At 46.7% G+C, this 22966-nt stretch overlaps 1 protein-coding gene across 1 annotated transcript in view; it reads right to left on the bottom strand.

The window, feature by feature from the left end:
* The window catches only part of LOC139230439 (zinc-binding protein A33-like), a 30340-nt gene extending 9399 nt beyond the window's left edge, over positions 1 to 20941 (bottom strand). Inside the window, exons 1-4 of the mRNA XM_070862273.1 lie at positions 20580 to 20941; positions 14263 to 14358; positions 12504 to 12737; positions 740 to 762 (exon numbers count right to left, since the gene is read on the bottom strand). Coding sequence (XP_070718374.1) covers positions 740 to 762; positions 12504 to 12737; positions 14263 to 14358; positions 20580 to 20807 — 581 coding nt within the window. The 5' untranslated portion in view covers positions 20808 to 20941. The remainder of the gene's footprint in view (positions 1 to 739; positions 763 to 12503; positions 12738 to 14262; positions 14359 to 20579) is intronic.
* Positions 20942 to 22966: the final 2025 nt, after the last annotated feature.

Below are 22966 nucleotides of genomic sequence, written 5' to 3'. Positions count from 1 at the left end.
CAGCAACAGCACAGAGGCTCGGGGACCTATTGTTTCCCATGCAGGGGGTGGTGAGGACTTGGGCCCACTTACTGCAGAGTGTGAGGGGAGCACAGCGCTTATGTCACTGGACCAGTAATCCAGCCGGCTGGACCAAGTGATCCCGAGACCTGGATTCAAATCCCAGCACGGCGGCTGGGGAATTGAAATTCAATTCAATCAATTAATCTGGAATTGGGGGGGAGGGGGGAAAATAAAAGCTAGCGTCAGTAATGGTGATCATGAGATTGTTGTTAAAAACTCAACTGGTTCACGACTGTCCTTTAGGGAAGGAAATCTGCTGTCCTTACCCGGTCTGGCCGATACGTGACTCCAGACCCACAGCACGGTGGTTGGTGCTTAACTGCCACCTGAAATGGCTCGCCGAGACACTCCGCTGTACCAAACCGCTACAATAAAGTCAGCACTGTGGGAGCACCTTCACCACACGGACTGCAGCGGTTCAAGAAGGCAGCTCACCACCACCTTCTCAAGGGGCAATTAGGGATGGGCAATAAATGCTGGTCTTGCCAGCGACGCCCACATCCCAGGAACGAATAAATTAAAAAAAAATCTGTAATAGCTATTAACAAAGCAGGGAAATGGTTTGTTCTTTCAGGGAGCCAGCAGAGGCTGGATGGGCTGAATGGCTTCCCTCTGTACAGTCTCGGGCTATGATTCGATGGAATACAACGAATAGATCGCACACCGACACACGTACCTCTCTCTCAGCCGCTTGAGTTCCTGAAAGAAAAGAACAAAACTTTAGATTTATCATTCTCTGGATGATAAATCATTACTAGCTGACGGAGGTTTGATTGGAGACCGGGTGGAGATGCAAAGCTGGTGCTTTCCCATCAGCCGCCCGTTATACGCCCCGCCCCATATTCAGCCCTATTTGCTTCAATAGACCGAATAGTGGGCTTGTCCTGTAACAAGCGGTCTCCAGTCTCACCCCCAGTGAGTTGGGAACTCAGTGCGCTGGGGGAGGTGCTGGGAACATCCCGACAGATCCAGCTTCATCACAGCACAGGTCAACTCACTCACACCCACAGCACCCTCACACACACACCCACATTCATTCTCACACACCCTCACACACACACTCACACACCCTCACACACACACCCACATTCATTCTCACACACCCTCACACACACTCACACACCCTCACACACACACCCACATTCATTCTCACACACCCTCACACACACACTCACACACCCTCACACACACAGCCACACACCCTCACACACACACCCACATTCATTCTCACACACCCTCACACACACACCCACATTCATTCTCACACACCCTCACACACACACTCACACACCCTCACACACACACCCACATTCATTCTCACACACCCTCACACACACACTCACACACCCTCACACACACACCCACATTCATTCTCACACACCCTCACACACACACCCACATTCATTCTCACACACCCTCACACACACACCCACATTCATTCTCACACACCCTCACACACACACTCACACACCCTCACACACACCCTCACACACACACCCACATTCATTCTCACACACCCTCACACACACACCCACATTCATTCTCACACACCCTCACACACACACCCACATTCATTCTCACACACCCTCACATATCCTCACACACACACCCTCACACACACCCACACACCCTCACACACACACCCACACACCCTCACACACACATCCACATTCATTCTCACACACCCTCACACACACACCCACACACACCCACATTCATTCTCACACACCCTCACACACACACCCACACACACACACCCACATTCATTCTCACACACCCTCACACACACACCCACACACCCTCACACACACCCACATTCATTCTCACACACCCTCACACACACACCCACACACCCTCACACACACACCCACATTCATTCTCACACACCCTCACACACACACTCACACACCCTCACACACACACCCACACACCCTCACACACACACCCACATTCATTCTCACACACCCTCACACACACACTCACACACCCTCACACACACACCCACACACCCTCACACACACACCCACATTCATTCTCACACACCCTCACACACACACTCACACACCCTCACACACACACCCACATTCATTCTCACACACCCTCACACACACACCCACACACCCTCACACACACACCCACATTCATTCTCACACACCCTCACACACACACCCACATTCATTCTCACACACCCTCACACACACACCCACATTCATTCTCACACACCCTCACACACACACCCACATTCATTCTCACACACCCTCACACACACACCCACATTCATTCTCACACACCCTCACACACCCTCACACACACACCCACATTCATTCTCACACACCCTCACACACACACCCACATTCATTCTCACACACCCTCACACACACCCACATTCATTCTCACAAACACTCACACACACACTCACACACCCTCACACACACACCCACATTCATTCTCACACCCTCACACACACACCCACATTCATTCTCACAAACACTCACACACACACTCACACACCCTCACACACACACCCACATTCATTCTCACAAACACACACACACTCCCACACCCTCACTCACACCCACAGCACCCTCACACACACACCCACATTCATTCTCACACACCCTCACACACACACCCACACACCCTCACACACACACCCACATTCATTCTCACACACCCTCACACACACACCCACACACCCTCACACACACACCCACATTCATTCTCACACACCCTCACACACACACCCACATTCATTCTCACAAACACTCACACACACACTCACACACCCTCACACACACACCCACATTCATTCTCACACACCCTCACACACACACCCACATTCATTCTCACAAACACTCACACACACACTCACACACCCTCACACACACACCCACATTCATTCTCACAAACACACACACACTCCCACACCCTCACTCACACCCACAGCACCCTCACACACACACCCACATTCATTCTCACACACCCTCACACACACACCCACATTCATTCTCACACACCCTCACACACACACCCACATTCATTCTCACACACCCTCACACACACACCCACATTCATTCTCACACACACTCACACACCCTCACACACAGCACCCTCACACATTCTCACAAACACTCACACACACACCCACAGCACCCTCACACACACACCCACATTCATTCTCACAAACACTCACACACACACTCACACACCCTCACACACAGCACCCTCAAACATTCTCACAAACACACACCCACACACATTCTCACAAACACTCACACACACTCACGCACCCTCACACACACACCCACATTCATTCTCACAAACACTCACACACACACTCACACACCCTCACACACACACCCACATTCATTCTCACAAACACTCACCCACACACTCACACACCCTCACACACAGCACCCTCACACATTCTCACAAACACACACACACACACTCACACACCCTCACACACAGCACCCTCACACATTCTCACAAACACTCACACACACACTCACACACCCTCACACACAGCACCCTCACACATTCTCACAAATACACACACACACTCATACACCCTCACACACAGCACCCTCACACATTCTCACAAACACACACACACACACACATTCTCACAAACACTCACACACACTCACGCACCCTCACACACACACCCACATTCATTCTCACAAACACTCACACACACACTCACACACCCTCACACACACACCCACATTCATTCTCACAAACACTCACCCACACACTCACACACCCTCACACACAGCACCCTCACACATTCTCACAAACACACACACACACACTCACACACCCTCACACACAGCACCCTCACACATTCTCACAAACACTCACACACACACTCACACACCCTCACACACAGCACCCTCACACATTCTCACAAATACACACACACACTCATACACCCTCACACACAGCACCCTCACACATTCTCACAAACACACACACACACACACATTCTCACAAACACTCACACACACTCACGCACCCTCACACACACACTCACACACCCTCACACACAGCACCCTCACACATTCTCACAAACACACACACACACACACCCACACACATTCTCACAAACACTCACACACACTCACGCACCCTCACACACACACTCACACACCCTCACACACACTCACACACCCTCACACACACTCATGCACCCTCACACACACACCCACACACATTTTGACACACACTCACACACACACCCTCATACACACACCCACACACATTCTCACAAACACTCACACACACACTCACACACACACCCACACACACACTCACACACCCTCACACACACACTCATGCACCCTCACACACACACCCACACACATTCTCACACACACTCACACACACACCCTCATACACACACCCACACACATTCTCACAAACACTCACACACACACTCACACACCCTCACACACACACCCACACACACACTCACACACCCTCACACACACACTCATGCACCCTCACACACACACCCACACACATTCTCACAAACACTCACACACACACTCACACACCCTCACACACACACCCACACACATTCTCACAAACACTCACACACACACTCCCACACCCTCACACACACACTCATGCACCCTCACACACACACCCACATTCATTCTCACAAACACACACACACTCACGCACCCTCACACACACACCCTCTCACACACAGTCAGCCACATACACACATTCACACCCACATACACACATACACACACTCACACTCACTCACTCGCACACATACACACACTAATCACCACAGGGACTGACACTCACAGTAATCACCGCAAGGACTCACACACACTGACACTCACAAACACACTCACACACAAACATACTCACACACACTCACATATTCATACACACACACACTCATACACTCACACACTTATACACTCACATACACTCACGCATTCAAACTCACGCACTCACACACACTCAGATACAATCAAACGCACACCTACACAAACTTGCACTCACACTCATATACAGGCACTCAAATACTCACACACTCACACACATACACTCACACACTCTCACGCAGTCATGCACTCACACACAATCAAACACACACACACACATATACATTCACACACACACACACATTCGCACACACAAGCACACACTCACACTCGTTCACACACACTCGCTCACATATTCACATACTCACACACACACACACACACTTAGATACACTCAGATACAATCAAACACACACACACACAAACTCGCATTCACTCATACACACACTCACATACTCATACATATGCACTAAAACACACACACTCACACTCACTCACTCACTCTCTCTCACTCACTCTCTCACTCACTCTCTCTCACTCACTCACTCACTCACTCACTCTCTCACTCACTCTCTCACTCACTCACTCACTCACAAACACACTCACAATGGCAACAACTTGTATTTATACAGCACCTTTAACGTGGCAAAACGTCCCAAGGTGCCTCACAGGAGTATTACGAAACAAAAAAAACGAGCCACATAAGGAGAAATTCGGGCAGGTGACCAAAAGCTTGGTCAAATAGTTTTAAGGAGAATCTTGAAGGAGGAAAGAGAGGTAGAGAGGCGGAGAGGTTTAGGCAGGGAGTTCCAGAGCTTGGGGCCCAGGCAGCAGAAGGCACGGCCATCAATAGTTGAGCGATTATAATCAGGGATGCTCAAGAGGGCAGAATTAGAGGAGCGCAGACATCTCGGGGGGTAGTGGGGTTGGAGGAGTGAGGCCATGGAAGGATTTTAAAACAAGGATGAGAATTTTGAAATCGAGGCGTTGCTTAACCGGAAGCCAATGTAGGTCAGCGAGTGACCGGGACTTAGTGCGAGTAAGGAGACGGTCTGCAAAGTATTGGATCAGCTCTAGTTTACGTAGGGTAGAATGTGGGAGGCCAGTCAGGAGTGCGTTGGAATAGTCAAGTCTAGAGGTAACAAAGGCATGGATGAGGGTTTCAGCAGCGGATGAGCTGAGGTGGGAGCAAAGACGGGCGATGTTACGGAGGTGGAAATAGGCGGTTTTAGTTATGCAGTGGATATATGGTCGAAAGCTCATTTCAGGGTCAAATATGACACCAAGGTTGCAAATAGTCTGGTTCAGCCTCAGACAGAAGTTGGGGAGAGGGATGGAGTCAGTGGCTGGGGAACGGAGTTTGTGATGGGGACTGAAAACAATGGCTTTGGTCTTCCCAATATTCAGTTGGAGAAAATTTCTGCTATGTTTGACAAGCAGTCTGACAATTTAGAGATTATGGTGCGGTTGAGAGAAGTGGTGGTGAGGTAGAGCTGGGTGTCATCAGATTACATGTGGAAACTGACGCTGTGTTTTCAGATGATGTCGCCAAGGGGCAACATGTAGATGAGAAATAGGACGGGGCCAAGGACAGATCCTTGGGGGACACCAGAGGTAACGATACGGGGGCGGGAAGAGAAGCCATTGCTGGTGAAGGAGAGAGATAGAGACAGAGAGAAAGAGATAAAGACAGGTAGGCAGAGGGAAGGAGAGAGAAAAGAAAGACTTGCGTTGATATAGCGCCTTTCACGACCACCAGATGTCTCAAAATGAAGTACTTTTGAAGTGTAGTCACTGTTGTAATGGGGGAAATGGTGGCCAGCGAGGGGCGATAAACTCCGGGAACCACAGGGATTAGTTGAGGCAAATAGCATTGATGTATTTAGGGGATAGGGTGGGATGAAGTGGGGTGGGAGGAGGCTCGTGTGGAGCATAAACACTGGCATGGACCATGTGCTGTAGACTCAATGTAATTCTATGGAAGAGTGGCCCCTTCTCCAGCAAGCAAGGTTGTTCTCACATGCAAAATCAACCCTGTGCTCGCTGACATACATTGGCTCCCAGTATGGCAATACCTCAATATTGGCCCCACCCCTCCCTATCTCTGTATCTCCTCCAGCCTTACAACCCTCCGAGATCTGTGCCCTCCTCCAATTCTAGCCTCTTCTGCATCCCCGATTTTAATCACTCCACCACTGGTGGCTGTGCCTTCAGCTGCCGAGGCCCTAAGCACCGGAATTCTCTCCCTAAACCTCTCCACCTTTTCCTCCTTTAAGACACTCCTTAAAACCTTCCTCTTTGATCAAGCTTTTGATCACCTGTCCTGATATCTCCTTATGTGGCTCGATGTCAAATCTTGATTAATAACGCTCTTGTGAAGCACTTTGAAATGTTTTGCTGTGTTAAAGATGCTATATAAGAACATAAGAAATAGGAGCAGGAGTAGGCCATACGGCCCCTTGAGCCTGCTCTGCCATTCAGTAAAATCATGGCTGATCTGATCATGGACTCAGCTCCACTTCCCCGTCCGCTCCCCATAACCCCTTATGTCCTTATCGTTTAAGAAACTGTCTATTTCTGTCTTAAATTTATTTAATGTCCCAGCTTCCATAGCTGTCTGAGGCAGGGAATTCCACAGATTCACAACCTTCTGAGAGAAGAAATTTCTCCTCATCTCAGTTTTAAATGGGCGGCCCCTGATTCGTGTAATGTCTGTAAGCTTGTTATGTTTGTAACTCCACACTGTGGATGTGGATGTATTGTGTACTGCAACTGCAGAGTTAATAATAAACAGAACCAGGCAGATTCCGGAGGCTTCCGAGAGAGCTGCCTGCCATGTTAGTAGCTATGTGTGCTGTGCTCTGTGAATATATCACATTTGGCGATGAGATGAGATTTTTCGGATGATTTAAAGCTTAAATTTTGTTGGTGAAGGATTCAGCCAGCCGACAGAGAGACTTTGGAAGTTTCTGTCTTTGGAAAAAGCTAGAAAAATCTGAGGTAAAATACAACACATGGTGTGAACAGCTAGAGATTAAAATGGCAAGTGTAATCGGACATTTGGGGGAATATAGACATGACCGGGAACGTTTTAAAGCATATGTGGATTGGCTAGAAATGTAGTTCACTGCAAATAACATAATCGAAGTTCCAGACAATGCAGTCCAGAACCAGGCTCTGTTGCAACGTAAGAAAGCGATCTTCTTATCGGAGGCAGGTCGACATTGTACGAAACCCTTGTAAATCTGCTTGTGCCTGACGAGCCAAAGGACACAACGCTTAGAGATTTTACTGAAGCTGGAGCAGCACTATAACCCCAAACCGTTAGAAATTGCTGAAAGCTATCCTTTCGGGATTCGGAATCAAAAGGCTGATGCAAGTATCAGTGATTACAACGTAGCATTAAAAAAGCTATCGATGCACTGTAATTTTGGAAACTTTCAAAACCGAGCATTAGGGGATCGTTTTGTTTGTGGGGTGAAAAATGATGCGATTAGAAGGAAGTTATTGACGACAGAAGACTTGACTTTTGAGATTGCTTGTCAGACAGCGAGGTCGATGGGCATGGCCGAACAATATTCCCGAGAATTAAATAATAATTACGGTCATCAGTCAACTGAGGTAAATCATCTGCAGGTTCAAAATAAAAGATGGTGGGGGCCCAAAGTCTCAGAAACTGGAAATTCTAACAGAGCGTCGAAGTCGTGCTATAGGTGCCTGGGACAACACATTGCTCAAAGTTGTCCATACGTGAAGGCAGAGTGTTTCTTCTGCAGAAAGACAGGGCATATTGCGAAGGTATGCCGACTGAAGGGGAAACCAGAGTTTAAAGCTATGAGTAGAAATCCCAAGAGACTACTTAGCATGGAAGAACAACAACAGGACGAGGAGATGTTAGAGTTACACGTCATCAGGAGCACGAGGTTAACGGACAGCGATTCGGAAAGTTTCAAAATCCACATAGATGTTGCGGGATTCAAGATACCAATGGAAATTGACACGGGTGCATCCGTGAGTGTAGTACCGGAGTCACTGTACCGCGACAAATTGTGTGATTTCCAACTGGAGAAATCCAAGATAGAGCTGCGAGGCTACTCGGCAGAGAAAATTTCTGTGGTAGGTCATATCACCGTACTGGTGAAATATAAAGATCAATTTCAAAACATGCCTCTAATAGTAATGAAAGGAGACAAGCCTGCCTTACTAGGAAGAAATTGGCTGAGTTCACTGAAGCTGGATTGGAGTAAGATTTTCTGTGTGGAAGAGAGATTTTCATCAACGGATGAGGTTATCAAGAAGTATCCGAAGGTGTTCTGCGAAACAGGCTGTCCGATCCAAGGCTTCAAGGCGAGTGTCAGGGTACAGAAGGACGCTAGATCGGTTTACTACAAGCCGCGTTCCGTACCATATGCACTCAAGAAGAAAGTTGAGCAAGAACTCAAAAGCCTAGAGACTGAGAACATTATTTGTAAGATAGATCGATGTAATTGGGCTACACCCATTGTTGTTGTACCTAAGTCTGATGGTAAGGTAAGATTGTGTGGTGATTATAAAGTAACCGTAAACCAGGTTCTAGAGGGTAATGTCCCCAATACATTGCCGAATATAGAAGATTTGTTCACAACACTGACAGGTGATCAGATCTTCTCAAAACTGGATCTTAAAAATGCCTACTTACAGCTTGAACTAGACTAAAAGAAGAATTGCTTTTGCTTCACGCACTCTCAGTGCCAGTGAGTGTAATTATGCGCAAATTGAAAGGGAAGCTTTGGCATTAATTTTAGGAGTCAAGAAGTTTCACAAATACTTGTATGGTCATAAGTTTACCATCATTATGGACCATAAGCCCCTAACAGCAATCCTCCATCCAAAGTCCCCAGTTCCAACATTAGCTGCAGCCCGAATGCAGAGATGGGCTTTGATTTTGTCAGCATATACATATGATATTGAATACAGACGATCAGCTGATCACAGTGAAGCTGATGCAATGTCTAGATTGCCTTCCCCATCACAAGTTACACATGATAGGGAAGAAGTGTTTTATTTTTCATACATTGATGAACTGCCAGTCACAGCTGAAGAGATTGGTAGAGCAAGCAAACGTGACCCAGTGATGTCAAAGGTGTATGAGTATATTGCAAATGGATGGCCAAACCAGGTAAAAGACAAAGATACACACCCATTTTTCATTCGTAGGAATGAATTATCAGTCGATAAAGATTGTATCATGTGGGGTGTCAGAGTGGTTATACCAAATAAATTCAGGTCCAAATTATTAGGAGACCTCCATGACCAGCACCTGGGAATGTGCTTGACCCAGAGCTTTGCACGTAGTTATTTATGATGGCCAGGTCTTGATAAAGATATAGAGTACATCGTGAGTCAGTGTACGACATGTCAATCGGTAAGCAAGCAACCACCATCAGTACCATTACAGCCATGGAAATGGCCTCCCAGGGTGTGGCAAAGGCTACATATTGATTTTGCTGAGTTAGAAGGACAACAATTGTTCATTGTGATTGATAGCCATTCGAAGTGGGTTGAGGTGTTTCAAGTAAAACATTGGACATTTTACAAAAATTATTTTCTTCATTTGGACTCCCTGAAGAAATTATTTTGGATAATGGACCACAATTTCGTTCAGAAGAATTTGCACAATTCACGAGCAAAAATGGTGTGAAACATACCAAGGTTCCACCATATCATCCTGCTTCGAATGGTGCAGCAGAGCGCACTGTACAAATTGTAAAACGTGCCCTCATAAAACAACTGTTAGATCCAAATCTAAGGAAATGACAGTTGTCAGTGGATCACAAATTGGCTAATTTTTTGATTACATATCGAAATACTCCTCATACAACTACAGCAGCAGAGTTGTTTCTCAAACGACAGCCACGAACCAGATTCTCGTTGTTTAAACCAAATTTGGCACAGTCCGTAGAAGAGACACAATTAAGACAGAAAGAGAATCATGGTAGAGGTAGAGTAAAAGAGAGAAGTGTGAAATTAAACCAGAAGGTGAGAGTGAAGAACCATCACCATAAATGGTTAATGTGGTTACTAGGAAGAGTGGTGAAGATATGTGGTCCTCGCACATATTTGGTAAAGGTATTTGATAATGGACAGGTTAGGTTTGTTCATATTGATCATATTTTACCTACAGACATGGAAGGAGTTGAAGGTGGGAATGATTCAATTATTTCTGACTCATCAGATAGTTTTGATACACCAGTAGCAAATCCTAAATCCAATGTACTGGAAACAAATCCAGGAGAGAATCAGAATGAAAGTCTGAGACTGAGTCAGGAAAACAAAGAGCCTGAAGTTATAGTGAGTTCAAATGAAAATCAAGGAAATTCCGTGGAGGAAAACGTTCCTCAGGATGAGCCTCAAATGAGTGTGAAATCGACACCATGTTTGGAAGGTTCTGTTCGAGAGCGAAGGTATCCTCTTCGAAACAGAAAACAAGTGGTAAAGTTAAATTTGTAAATATGGAAAAAAAATAAGTTTATATCCTGTGTTATGTATAAACGGGAAAGTTATGTATGATGTTTGTTATAATAACTTCTTCATTAAGGAGGGAGAAGTGTAATGTCTGTAAGCTTGTAATGTTTGTAGCTCCACACTGTGGATGTGGACGTATTGTGTATTACAACTGCAGAGTTAATAATAAACAGAACCAGGCAGATTCCGCAGGCTTCCGAGAGAGCTGCCTGCCATGTTAGGAGCTGTGTGTGCTGTGTTCTGTGAATATATCACAATTCTAAGATCATGCCCTCTAGTTCTAGTCTCGCCTATCAGTGGAAACATCCTCTCTGCATCCACCTTGTCAAGCCCCCTCATAATCTTATACGTTTCGATAAGATCACCTCTCATTCTTCTGAACTCCAATGAGTAGAGGCCCAACCTACTCAACCTTTCCTCATAAGTCAACCCCCTCATCCCCGGAATCAACCTAGTGAACCTTCTCTGAACTGCCTCCAAAGCAAGTATATCCTTTCGTAAATATAGAAACCAAAACTGCACGCAGTACTCCAGGTGTGGCCTCACCAATACCCTGTACAGCTGCAGCAAGACTTCCCTGCTTTTATACTCCATCCCCTTTGCAATAAAGGCCAAGATTCCATTGGCCTTCCTGATCACTTGCTGTACCTGCATACTATCCTTTTGTGTTTCATGCACAAGTACCCCCAGGTCCCGCTGTACTGCAGCACTTTGCAATCTTTCTCCATTTAAATAATAACTTGCACTTTGAATTTTTTCTGCCAAAGTGCATGACCTCACACTTTCCAACATTATACTCCATCTGCCATATGGCCTACTCCTGTTCCTATTTCTTATGTTCTTATGTTCTTATGTTCTTATGAAACCGTCACTACATTTAAAAAATACTTCCATGTGCACTTAAAGTGCCGTAACCTACAGGTCGATGGACCAAGAGCTGGAAAGTGGGATTAGGTTGGATAGCTCTTGGTCGGCTGGCGCGGACACGATGGGCCGAAATGGCCTCCTTTCCATGCTGTAAATGTCTACGATTGTATAGGAAAGCTCCATGACTATGCCTGGCCTGATTTGGTGACCCTGCCCTGCTACCTGTAGGAACTGCAGGCTGTCCCGCTGGTTGGCGGTGGCCTGGTAGTATATGATGTCCTTCTGGATGGAGATGAGTGCTCGCTGGATGTTTCGCAGGTTGTCCTCCAGCGGCTGCAGCAGGCCGCTCACATGCTCGCCCAGTTCCCTCTGCAGGCTGCGTTCCCGCTCGTCCAGGAACCGGCGCATTCCCGCAAACTCCTCCGAGACGTGTCGGAGCAGGCTCTCGATGGTCCCCTGCAGAAGGAGAAACGGTAGCTCAGCAGTCGGTAGGGTGTTCTGAACACTGGGGGAGGGAGTGGAGGGAGGAGCGGTTGCACATTGAGATAGATGCTGAAATTTCACCTCTAGGACTGGGCGGTGCAGTGGGCCAGGAACTGACCTTTCACCTCTGGGATTAGACTGTGCAGGGGGGTCAGACGCTGACCTTTCATCTCTGGGATTGGATGGCGCAGTGGGTCAAAAACTGAACTTTCACCTCTGGGACAGGGCCGTACAGCGGGCCAGACACTGATTGTTCACCTCTCGGACTGGGCAGTGCAGGGGTCAGAAACTGACCTTTCACCTCTTGGGTTCAAATGCAATGTAGATTGCTGGGATGGAAGTCTCCACTTATCTGGGTTCTTTTGAAATGAGTCATGGAAGCTCCCTTCTAGACAGCTGCTGGCCAAACTATGGCCTGTGTGTTGGATCAAACCTACTGGCCACCACTGACCTGGGAACATCAGATGGGACAGTGTAGAGGGAGCTTTACTCTGTATCTAAACCGTGCTGTACCTGCCCTGGCAGTGTTTGATGGAACAGTGTAAAGGGACCATTACCCTGTATCTAATCCATGCTGTACCTGCCCTGGCAGTGTTTGATGGAACAGTGTAAAGGGACCTTTACTCTGTATCTAATCCGTGCTGTACCTGCCTTAGGAGTGTTTTGATGGGACAGTGTAGAGGGAGCTTTACACTGTATCAAACCCATGCTGTACCTGCCCTGGGAGTATTTGATGGGACAGTGTAGAGGGAGCTTTACTCTGTATCTAGCCTGTGCTGTATATGCCCTGGGAGTGTTTGATGGGACAGTGTAGATGGAGCTTTACTCTGTATCTAACTTGGGCTGTACCTGTCCTGGGAGTGTTTGATGGGACAGTGTAGAGGGAGCTTTACTCTGTATCTAAGTCGTGCTGCATCTGCCCTGGGAGTGTTTGATGGGACAGTATAGAGGGAGCTTTACTCTGTATCTAACACGTGCTGTACCTGCCCTGGGAGTGTTTGATGGGACAGTGTAGATGGAGCTTTACTCTGTATCTAACACGTGCTGTACCTGCCCTGGGAGTGTTTGATGGGACAGTGTAGAGGGAGCTTTACTCTGTATCTAACCTGTGCTGTACCTGCCCTGGGAGTGTTTGATGGGACAGTGTAGAGGGAAATTTACTCTGTATCTAACCAGTGCTGTACCTGCCCTGGGAGTGTTTGATGGGACAGTGTAGAGGGAGCTTTACTCTTTATCTAACACGTGCTGTACCTGCCCTGGGAGTGTTTGATGGGACAGTGTAGAGGGAGCTTTACTCTGTATCTAACACGTGCTGTACCTGCCCTGGGAGTGTTTGATGGGGCAGTGTAGAGGGAGCTTTACTCTGTATCTAACACGTGCTGTACCTGCCCTGGGAGTGTTTGACACTTACTTTGTGTACTCAGCACTACTATCTTTCAGCTTGATGAACACAAAATTCGCAACAAAAATGTTTCGGGAAGCAGAATTGTAAGCTCACCTTGAGAGCTGAGATCTTGTGTTCTTGGTTGGACATAAGCCCAGTGAATACTTCCTTCCTCTCCTTCAGTGCCTTCAGAGATGTTTTCAGTTCATTCTGAAATCACAGATTAATCATTCAATGAACGTTCCCTCTGCCACTCCGCTGATGCCCTGACTCTCCCTCAGGTACAGTTCCTCTGGTGACACTCACCCTCTGATGCCTTACTCAGGCACGCAATGTAAGCCTAATCAGTGACTGTTGGCAGGATGTCCAACCTTGGCTGGCATCACAGTGCTTCCTGTGTGCACTTAGATTGTCAGCTGTGGCTCAGTGGGTAGCATCCTCGCCTCTGTGTTAGAAGGTTATGGGTTCAAGTCCAACTCCAGGGACATGAGCATAAAAATCTATGCTGACACTCCAGTGTAGTGCTGAGGGAGTGCTACACTGTTGGAGGTGCCGTCTTTTGGATGAGATGTTAAACCGAGGCCCTATCTGCTCTCTCACATGGACGTAAAAGATTCCAGGGCACTATTTCAAAGAGGAGCAGGGGAGTTATCCCCGGTATCCTGTGCTAATATTAATCCCTCAATCAACATAACAAAAAAGCAGATTATCTGGTCATTACCATATTGCTGTTTGTGGGAGCTTGCTGTGCGCAAATTGGCAACATTACAACAGTGACTACACTTCAAGAGTACTTCACTGGCTGTAAAGAGCTTTGATAATGAAGAAGAAAGCTGCGGACTGCAGGAAGATATCAACCAACTGGTCAGGTGGGCAGAACAGTGGCAAATGGAATTTAATCCTAAGTGTGAGGTAATACATTTGTGGAGGTCTAACAAGACAAGGGAATACACATTAAATGGTACGACACTGAGAAGTGTAGAGGAACAAAGGGACCTTGGAGTGCAGGTCCACAGATCGCTGAAGGTAGCAGGCCAGGAAAGGGTGCAGAGGAGACTTACAAGAATGTTGCCTGGACTGGAGAATTTTGCTATGAGGAAAAATTGGAGATGCTGGGTCTGTTTTCTTTGGAACAGAGGAGACTAAGAGGAAACCTAATTGAGGTGTATAAAATTATGAGGGGCCTGGATAGAGGGGATAGGAAGGACCTGTTTCCCTTGGCAGTGGGTTAACATCTAGGGGGCACAGATTTAAAGTCATTGGGGGAGGTTTAGAGGAGATATGAGAGGAAATTTCTTCACCCAGAGTGTGGTGTGTGTCTGGAACTGATGTGAAAATTTCTTCTGGTCTGTGTGTGACAGTGATATGAACATAAGAACATAAGAAATAGGAGCAGGAGTAGGCCATTTGGCCCCTCGAGCCTGCTCCGTCATTTAATAAGATCATGGCTGATCTGATCATGGACTCAGCTCCACTTCCCTGCCCGCTCCCCATAACCCTTTATTTCCTTATTGCTCAAAAATCTATCTCTGCCTTAAATATATTAAATGACATAACCTCCACAGCTCTCTGGGGCAGAGAATTCTTCAGATTTACAACCCTCTGAGAAAATAAATTTCTCCTCATCTCAGTTTTAAATGGGCGGCCCCTTATTCTAAGACTATGTCCCCTAGTTTTAGTTTCCCCTGAGTGGAAATATCCTCTCTGCATCCACCTTGGCGAGCCCCCTCATTATCTTATATGTTTCGATAAGATCACCTCTCATCCTTCTGAGCTCCAATGAGTAGAGGCCCAACCTACTCAACCTATCTTCATAAGTCAACCCCCTCATCTCTGGAATCAACCTAGTGAACCTTCTCTGAACAGTCTCCAATGCAAGTATATCCTTCCTTAAATACAGAGACCAAAACTGTACACAATACTCCAGGTGTGGCCTCACCAATACCCTGTACAGTTGTAGTAGGACTTCTCTGCTTTTATACTCTATCCCCCTTGCAATAAAGGCCAACATTCCATTTGCCTTCCTGATCACTTGCTGTACCTGCATACTAACTTTTTGTGTTTCATGTACAAGGACCCCCAGGTCACTCTGTACCATAGCATTTTGTAATGACTCCCCTTTTAAATAATAATTTGCTTTTCTATTGTTTCTACCAAAGTAGATAACCTCACATTTTCTCAAATTGTATTGCTCACTCACTGAGCCTGTCTATATCGCTTTGCAGATTTTTTGTGTCCTCCTCACAATTTGCTTTCCCACCAATTTTTGTATCATCAGCAAACTTGGCAACATTACACTCGGTCCCTTCATCCAAGTCATTAAAATAGATTGTAAATAGTTGAGGCACCAGCGCCGATCCCTGCGGCACCCCACTAGTTACTGTTTGCCAACCGGAATATGGCCTGTTTATCCCGACTCTCTGTTTTCTATTAGTTAGCCAAACCTCTATCCATGCTAATATACTATCCCCAACCTCGTGAACTTTTATCTTGTGCTGTAACCTTTTATGTGGCATCTTATTAAATGCCTTCTGGAAATCCAAATACACCACTTGCACTGGTTCCCCCTTATCCACCCTGCTCGTTACATCCTCAAAGAACTCCAGCAAATTTGACAAACACAACTTCCCTTTCATACAACCATGCTGACTCTGCTTGATTGAATTATGCTTTTCCAAATATCCCGCTACTGCTTCCTTAATAATGGACTCCAGCATTTTCCCAACGACAGATGTTAGGTTAACTGCTCTATAGTTTCCTGGGGCCCAAGTTTCCACAGGATAAAAAACGGGCGACCCTCCGAGCTGGGCGCGTCTAAAACGGCGGCAGAAAAAAAACTCGCTATTCTCGAGCGCTTTGCTTGTCTGTTTGGTGCGGCGCCCAGGGGGGCGGAGCCTACACTCGCGCCGATTTTGTAAGTGGGCGGGGGCGGGTACTATTTAAATTAGTTTTTTTCCTGCCGGCAACGCTGCGCGTGCGCGTTGGAGCGTTCGCGCATGCTCAGTGTGAAAAAAAACATTGGCACTCGGCCATTTTTGTAGTTCTTTGTAGCTGTTTAATTTTTGAACATTTTTTAATAAAATCACATTGCCATCAGCACTTGCAGCCTTCTCACTGTCTCCTTCCCCTCCCTCCCCTCCCCTGCGCGGCAACAAGCCGCTGTCTCCTTCCCCTCCCTCCCCTCCGCGGCAACAAACCGCTTTCTCCTCCCCCCCCACCCTCCCGCTCAGCGGCACGAACGGCTGCAGAATTCTCCCTGGCTGAAGCACTTTCACACAGGTAGGAAGAGGGTTTATTTAATCTTTTCTTTGCTTATAAATGTTTATTCAGGTTGGATTTATTTATATAATATTTGTATAAGTATAAATAAGGATTTATTATAGAATTTATTGAGTTCCCTTCCCCCCCCACCTCGTTCTGGACGCCTAATTTGTAACCTGCGCCTGATTTTTTAATGTGTAGAACAGGTTTTTTCAGTTCTCCAAAAATCTTCACTTGCTCCATTCTACTTTAGTTTGGAGTACATTTTCACTGTGGAAACTTTCAAATCAGGCGTCAGTGGCCGGACACGCCCCCTTTTGAAGAAAAAATTCTGTTCCAAAGTAGAACTGTTCTGCCTGCCTAGAACTGCAGAAAAAAAATGTGGAGAATTGCGATTTCTAAGATAGTCCGTTCTCCACCAGTTGCTCCTAAAAATCAGGCGCAAATCATGTGGAAACTTGGGCCCCTGCTTTCTGTCTGACTCCTTTTTAAAATAGGGGCGTTACATTCGCGGTTTTCCAATCCACTGGGACCGCCCCAGAATCCAGGGAATTTTGATAGATTACAACCAATGTATCTACTATCTCTGCAGCCACTTCTTTTAGGACCCGAGGATGCAAGCCATCAGATTCAGGGGCCATCCGCTTTTAGTCCCATTATTTTACCGAATACTGCTTGTTTAGTGATAGTGATTGTATTAAGTTCCTCCCTCCCTGTAGCCCCTTGATTATCCACTATTGGGATGTTTTTAGTGTCTTCAACCGTGAAGACCGATACAAAATATTTGTTCAAAGTCTCTGCCATTTCCCTGTTCTCCATTATTAATTCCCCAGTCTCATCCTCTAGGGGACCAACATTTACTTTAGCCACTCTCTTCTTTTTTATGTACCTGTAGAAACTCTTACTATCTGTTTTTATATTTCATGCTAGTTTACTTTCATAATCTATCTTCCCTCTCTTTATTTTTTTTTAGTCGTTCTTTGCTGGCTTTTAAAATTTTCCCAATCCTCTGTCCTCCCACTAGTCTTGGCCACATCATATACCCTTGTTTTCAATTTGATACCATCCCTTATTTCCTTAGTTAGCCACAGATGGTTATCCCTTCTCTTACAGTCTTTCTTTCTCATTGGGATATATTTTTGTTGAGAGTAATGAAATATCTCCTTAAATGTCTGCCACTGCTTATCAACTGTCCCACACTTTAATCTATTTTCCTAGTCCACTTTAACCAACACTGCCCTCATACCTTTGTGACCTCCTGTATTTAAGCTCAGGACACTGATTTGAGATCCAACTTTCTCACCCTGCAACTGGATTTGAATTTCAACCATGTTATGGTCATTCATTCCGAGAGGATCCTTCACTAGGAGATCATTTATTAATCCTGTCTCATGACACACTACCAGATCTAAGATAACCTGCTCCCTGGTTGATTCCACAATGTACTTTTAACATAAGAACATAAGAAATAGGAGCAGGAGTAGGCCATACGGCCCCTTGAGCCTGCTCCACCATTCAATACAATCATGGTTGGTCCGATCATGGACTCAGGTCCACTTCCCTGCCCGCTCCCCATAACCCCTTATCCCCTTATCAGTTAACTGTTCAGGGAAACTATCCCGGATATACTCGATGAACTCTTCCTCAAGGCTACCCTGACCAATTTGCTTTGTCCAATCAATATGAAGGTTAAAATTGATTTCTTTTTTACAAGCCTCCATTATTTCTTGATTTATACTACGTCCACCAGCGACTTCTTCCCTTTATTATTCCTTATCTCCACCCAAACCGATTCTACATCTTGATCCTCTGAGCCAATATCGTCTCTCACTAATGCACTGATCTCTCCCTTTGTTAACAGAGCCTCCTTCCGTGCTGTAAACTTCTATGATTCTATGAATCCCTACTGCACTGAATGTTTACGTTTGCACCAGTCCTGGGCATCCCCATCCCACAGGCCCACTCAGAACAAGGCACAGAGCCCCAGCAATGGGTCTGGACAATCAGACAGGAAGATGCCAGGCAAAAGCATTCTGCTCAATACAGCACATGAAGAATGGTGACTGGGCCATATATCGTTGGGATTGTCGTTGGGACCGTGTATTATGGGATGGTCATTGGGATTGTGTATTATGGGATGGTCATTGGAGCCGTGGATTGAGAAAAAGACTTGCATTTATATATCATTATCATCGAATCGAGGTTGACTTGCTTCCATGTCAAAAAGTTCACAGATGTTTCAATGATGGACCTAAAATTCCAGGTCCCGAACTACATGTTGAAGGGTAGAAGATGCCTGTGCTTGGAATTTTTTTCACGTTGCACACTAGCCACCACACGGGCTTGACAGAGCTAGGTCTTGGTCCAGTAGCAAGGATTAACTGCTCCGCTGCACGGACCCAGTGCGCACACATATCGCAGTGTGGGCTGGCCCGTGCTGCCCCTGGGCCCTCGCCTCTGCTGGGCCCTTAACTCACGCCTCTCCTGGGCCCCGATCACGTCCCTCTACAGTCTCTCGCTGCTCCTTCACCCCGATCTCGCCGCTCCTGCTGTACCTGCCCACGCTCCAATCACCGACCTGGACCTTGATGACATCACGCTTCACTGCTGTTGCTCTCCTGCTCCCTGGAGTTGTACACCACCACGCTGCTGCTTCCGCTCCCCGGCCTGATCCGATGGTGCGCACCAGTCACAACCACCAGGTGTCCTAAAGCGCTTTACAGCCAATGAAGTACTTTTTGAAGTGCAGTCACTGTTGTAATGTAGAAAAGGCGGCAGGCAATTTGCGCACAGCAAGCTCCCAGTGTGATAACGACCAGATAATCTGTTTTCAGTGATGTTGATTGAGGGATAAATATTGGCCCCAGGACACCGGGGATAACTCCCCTGCTCTTCTTCGAAATAGTGGCGTGAGATCCTTGATGTCCACCTGAGAGGGCGGACGGGACCTCAGTTTAACGTCTCATCCGAAAGGCAGTGTGGCACTCCCTCAGCACTGCACTGGGAGAGTCAGCCTAGATTTATGTGCTCGAGTCCCTGGAGTGGGACTTGAACCCACAGCCTTCTGACTCAGAGGCGAGAGTGCTGCCCACTAGACACTGGCTGACACTGCAGAAAAGTGAGAAAGGTCAGGAGATGGGAGAGATACACGCTGCGCCCCAGTCCCCTACCTTGTAGGTTCGAACAGCCTCGCCGATGGGGTTGAAGTTGTGGTCTCTGTGAGTGTCTGTGTCCAGGCACAGCAGGCACAGGGGCGTCCTGTCCACGGTGCAGTACACCTTCAGTGCCTCGCCGTGCTGCTGGCAGCGAGGGCTCCTCTTCCCTTCCTTGCCCACCCCCAGCGAGTCCGGAGCCTTGCCGTCCGTCTGCGCCTGCCCTCCATCGGGCTGGGGCATCATGCACCGCCCGGACTCCGCCGCTACTCTGCTCCGGGGCTTGGGTAGACCACAGTGCGGATCCACACGGCGGGCAGTCCCCAGGTCCAGTGCTGACTGCACGGAGCTGAGGGCTGGCTGACATTTATAGCTGGGACATCCGATCGCCCTTCCGGCAGCTACCCTTCGCTGCTTGTTGTCACAGTAATCTGACACACCAGGCATCTCCCTCAGCCCCATCCACAAGCACTCTGCACCTTGCCATTCTCCCCCTCCCCCGGCAAATAAAACCACTCGCTCACATTGCACCCTAACTGCCAAGGCTGGCAGTTCCCATTTCTGTTCATTCTGACCTGCTGAAGGACGACATTCACACATATCATTCTCAATAGATTAGATACATAGGAATACATTCACATATATCATTCTCAATAGATTAGATACATAGGAATACATTCACATATATCATTCTCAATAGTTTAGATATATAGGAATACATTCACATATATCATTCTCAATAGTTTAGATATATAGGAATACATTCACATATATCATTCTCAATAGATTAGATACATAGGAATACATTCACATATATCATTCTCAATAGTTTAGATATATAGGAATACATTCACATGTATTTATAATGAATGGTTACACATTAGGAATAGATTCACACATATATACTTCTTCCTTCCTCCTTCCCACAGGACCTCTCCCTCTACGTGGAATACATAGTACATAATGTGAGCCTCACGACCTCACAGCCTCGCTATTGGCCCATGCTGCACCTGCCCTTGGTCTTGTCCACACTGCCCCACCTCTGGGCTCCGACCTCTCTGCTCCCCCGTGCCTCGTCCGTCCTCTCCTCACCCCCTCCAACCTCCGCTCCTCTCCGCTTCCGACCCCCGCTCCTCACCGCTTCCAACCTCCGCTCCTCTCCGCTTCCGACCCCTGCTCCTCTCTGCTTCCGACCTCCGCTCCTCTCCACTTCTGATCGCTGCGTTGATAATTCTGCTGTTGCGATGGCTAACTTTTTTTGATTTGCCCACAGCTCCAGCCTCGCGCTCCAAACTGCTCCCCTGACTGTCCCATATATTTGCATATATATATTATGAATGGTTACACCTATAAGAATACCTTCACATATATATGTTACGATTCGATGACATCTATAGGAATACATTCACATACACATATCTATTTTGAATGGATTAGACATATAGGATTACAGTCACTTAAATTCTATGAATAAATTATACATATAGAAGTAAATTCACACATATATTATGAATAGTTTGACATATAGTAATACATTTGTATATATATTTTATGAATAGATTATAGATATAGGAAAACAGTCACATAAATATTTTGTGAATAGTTTCCACTTATAGGAGTACATTTGTATATATCTTTTGAGATAAATGAACATGTTACCAGTTTATTTTTACTTAGTGACATCTTGTGTTTGCTGTCCCAGTCATTTTGTCCCACTTGGGCTGACCGGTTAATAATTTGAATGTTTGTATAATACTTTCCATATCACCACCGGCCCTGCCCCCGCTCCCCCCCCCACTTTTAAATTTGGAATAAGATTCGAGGTAATGAAGTGCCTGGCCCTGATCTCCGCCACACCATAACTGGACCTGCTGGTGTACGATTCTTTGCCAAGCTCTCTGTCCCTTGGTTGGCCCGGAATCTTCATAGTTCCCTCTCTTCCCGCCTGCGTTCCTCTTCTTCCCCTTTGCGTTGCTTCTCCTCAGCCTCCAATGTAAAGGTTGAGGAGCGATCCAGTTGAAATGATGAATGGCATTCGATAGGGTAGATACAGCTCGGGTCATTTCAACCTAACCGCTGAGGTGGGAATCCCACAGGATTGTCGGAGTGCCAGTTTTCACACCTTGTCCGATATTTCTCTCCACTATCTGGTCATTATCCACTGACTTCAATGGGGAATAACATCGGGTGGAGAGTAAAACCAGCGTCACACCCGATCACATCAGTGGCCTGACAGGCAGGTGGGGTTAAAATTTCCCCCAAGGGAAACTACGTCCTCTGGTGGGGGGAGTCCAGAACAAGGGGGCATAATTAAAATTAGAGCTAGGCCGTTCAGGATTGAAGTCAGGAAGCACTTCTTCACACAGATTATGGAAACTGTACTGTGTACAGTTCTGGTCGCCATA

The sequence above is a fragment of the Pristiophorus japonicus genome, chromosome 19, assembly GCF_044704955.1.
Source record: "Pristiophorus japonicus isolate sPriJap1 chromosome 19, sPriJap1.hap1, whole genome shotgun sequence".
In the NCBI taxonomy this organism is placed as follows: Eukaryota; Metazoa; Chordata; class Chondrichthyes; family Pristiophoridae; genus Pristiophorus; species Pristiophorus japonicus.
The sequence above is the reverse complement of the archived record's forward strand: the minus strand, read 5'-3'. Positions and strand labels throughout refer to the sequence as shown.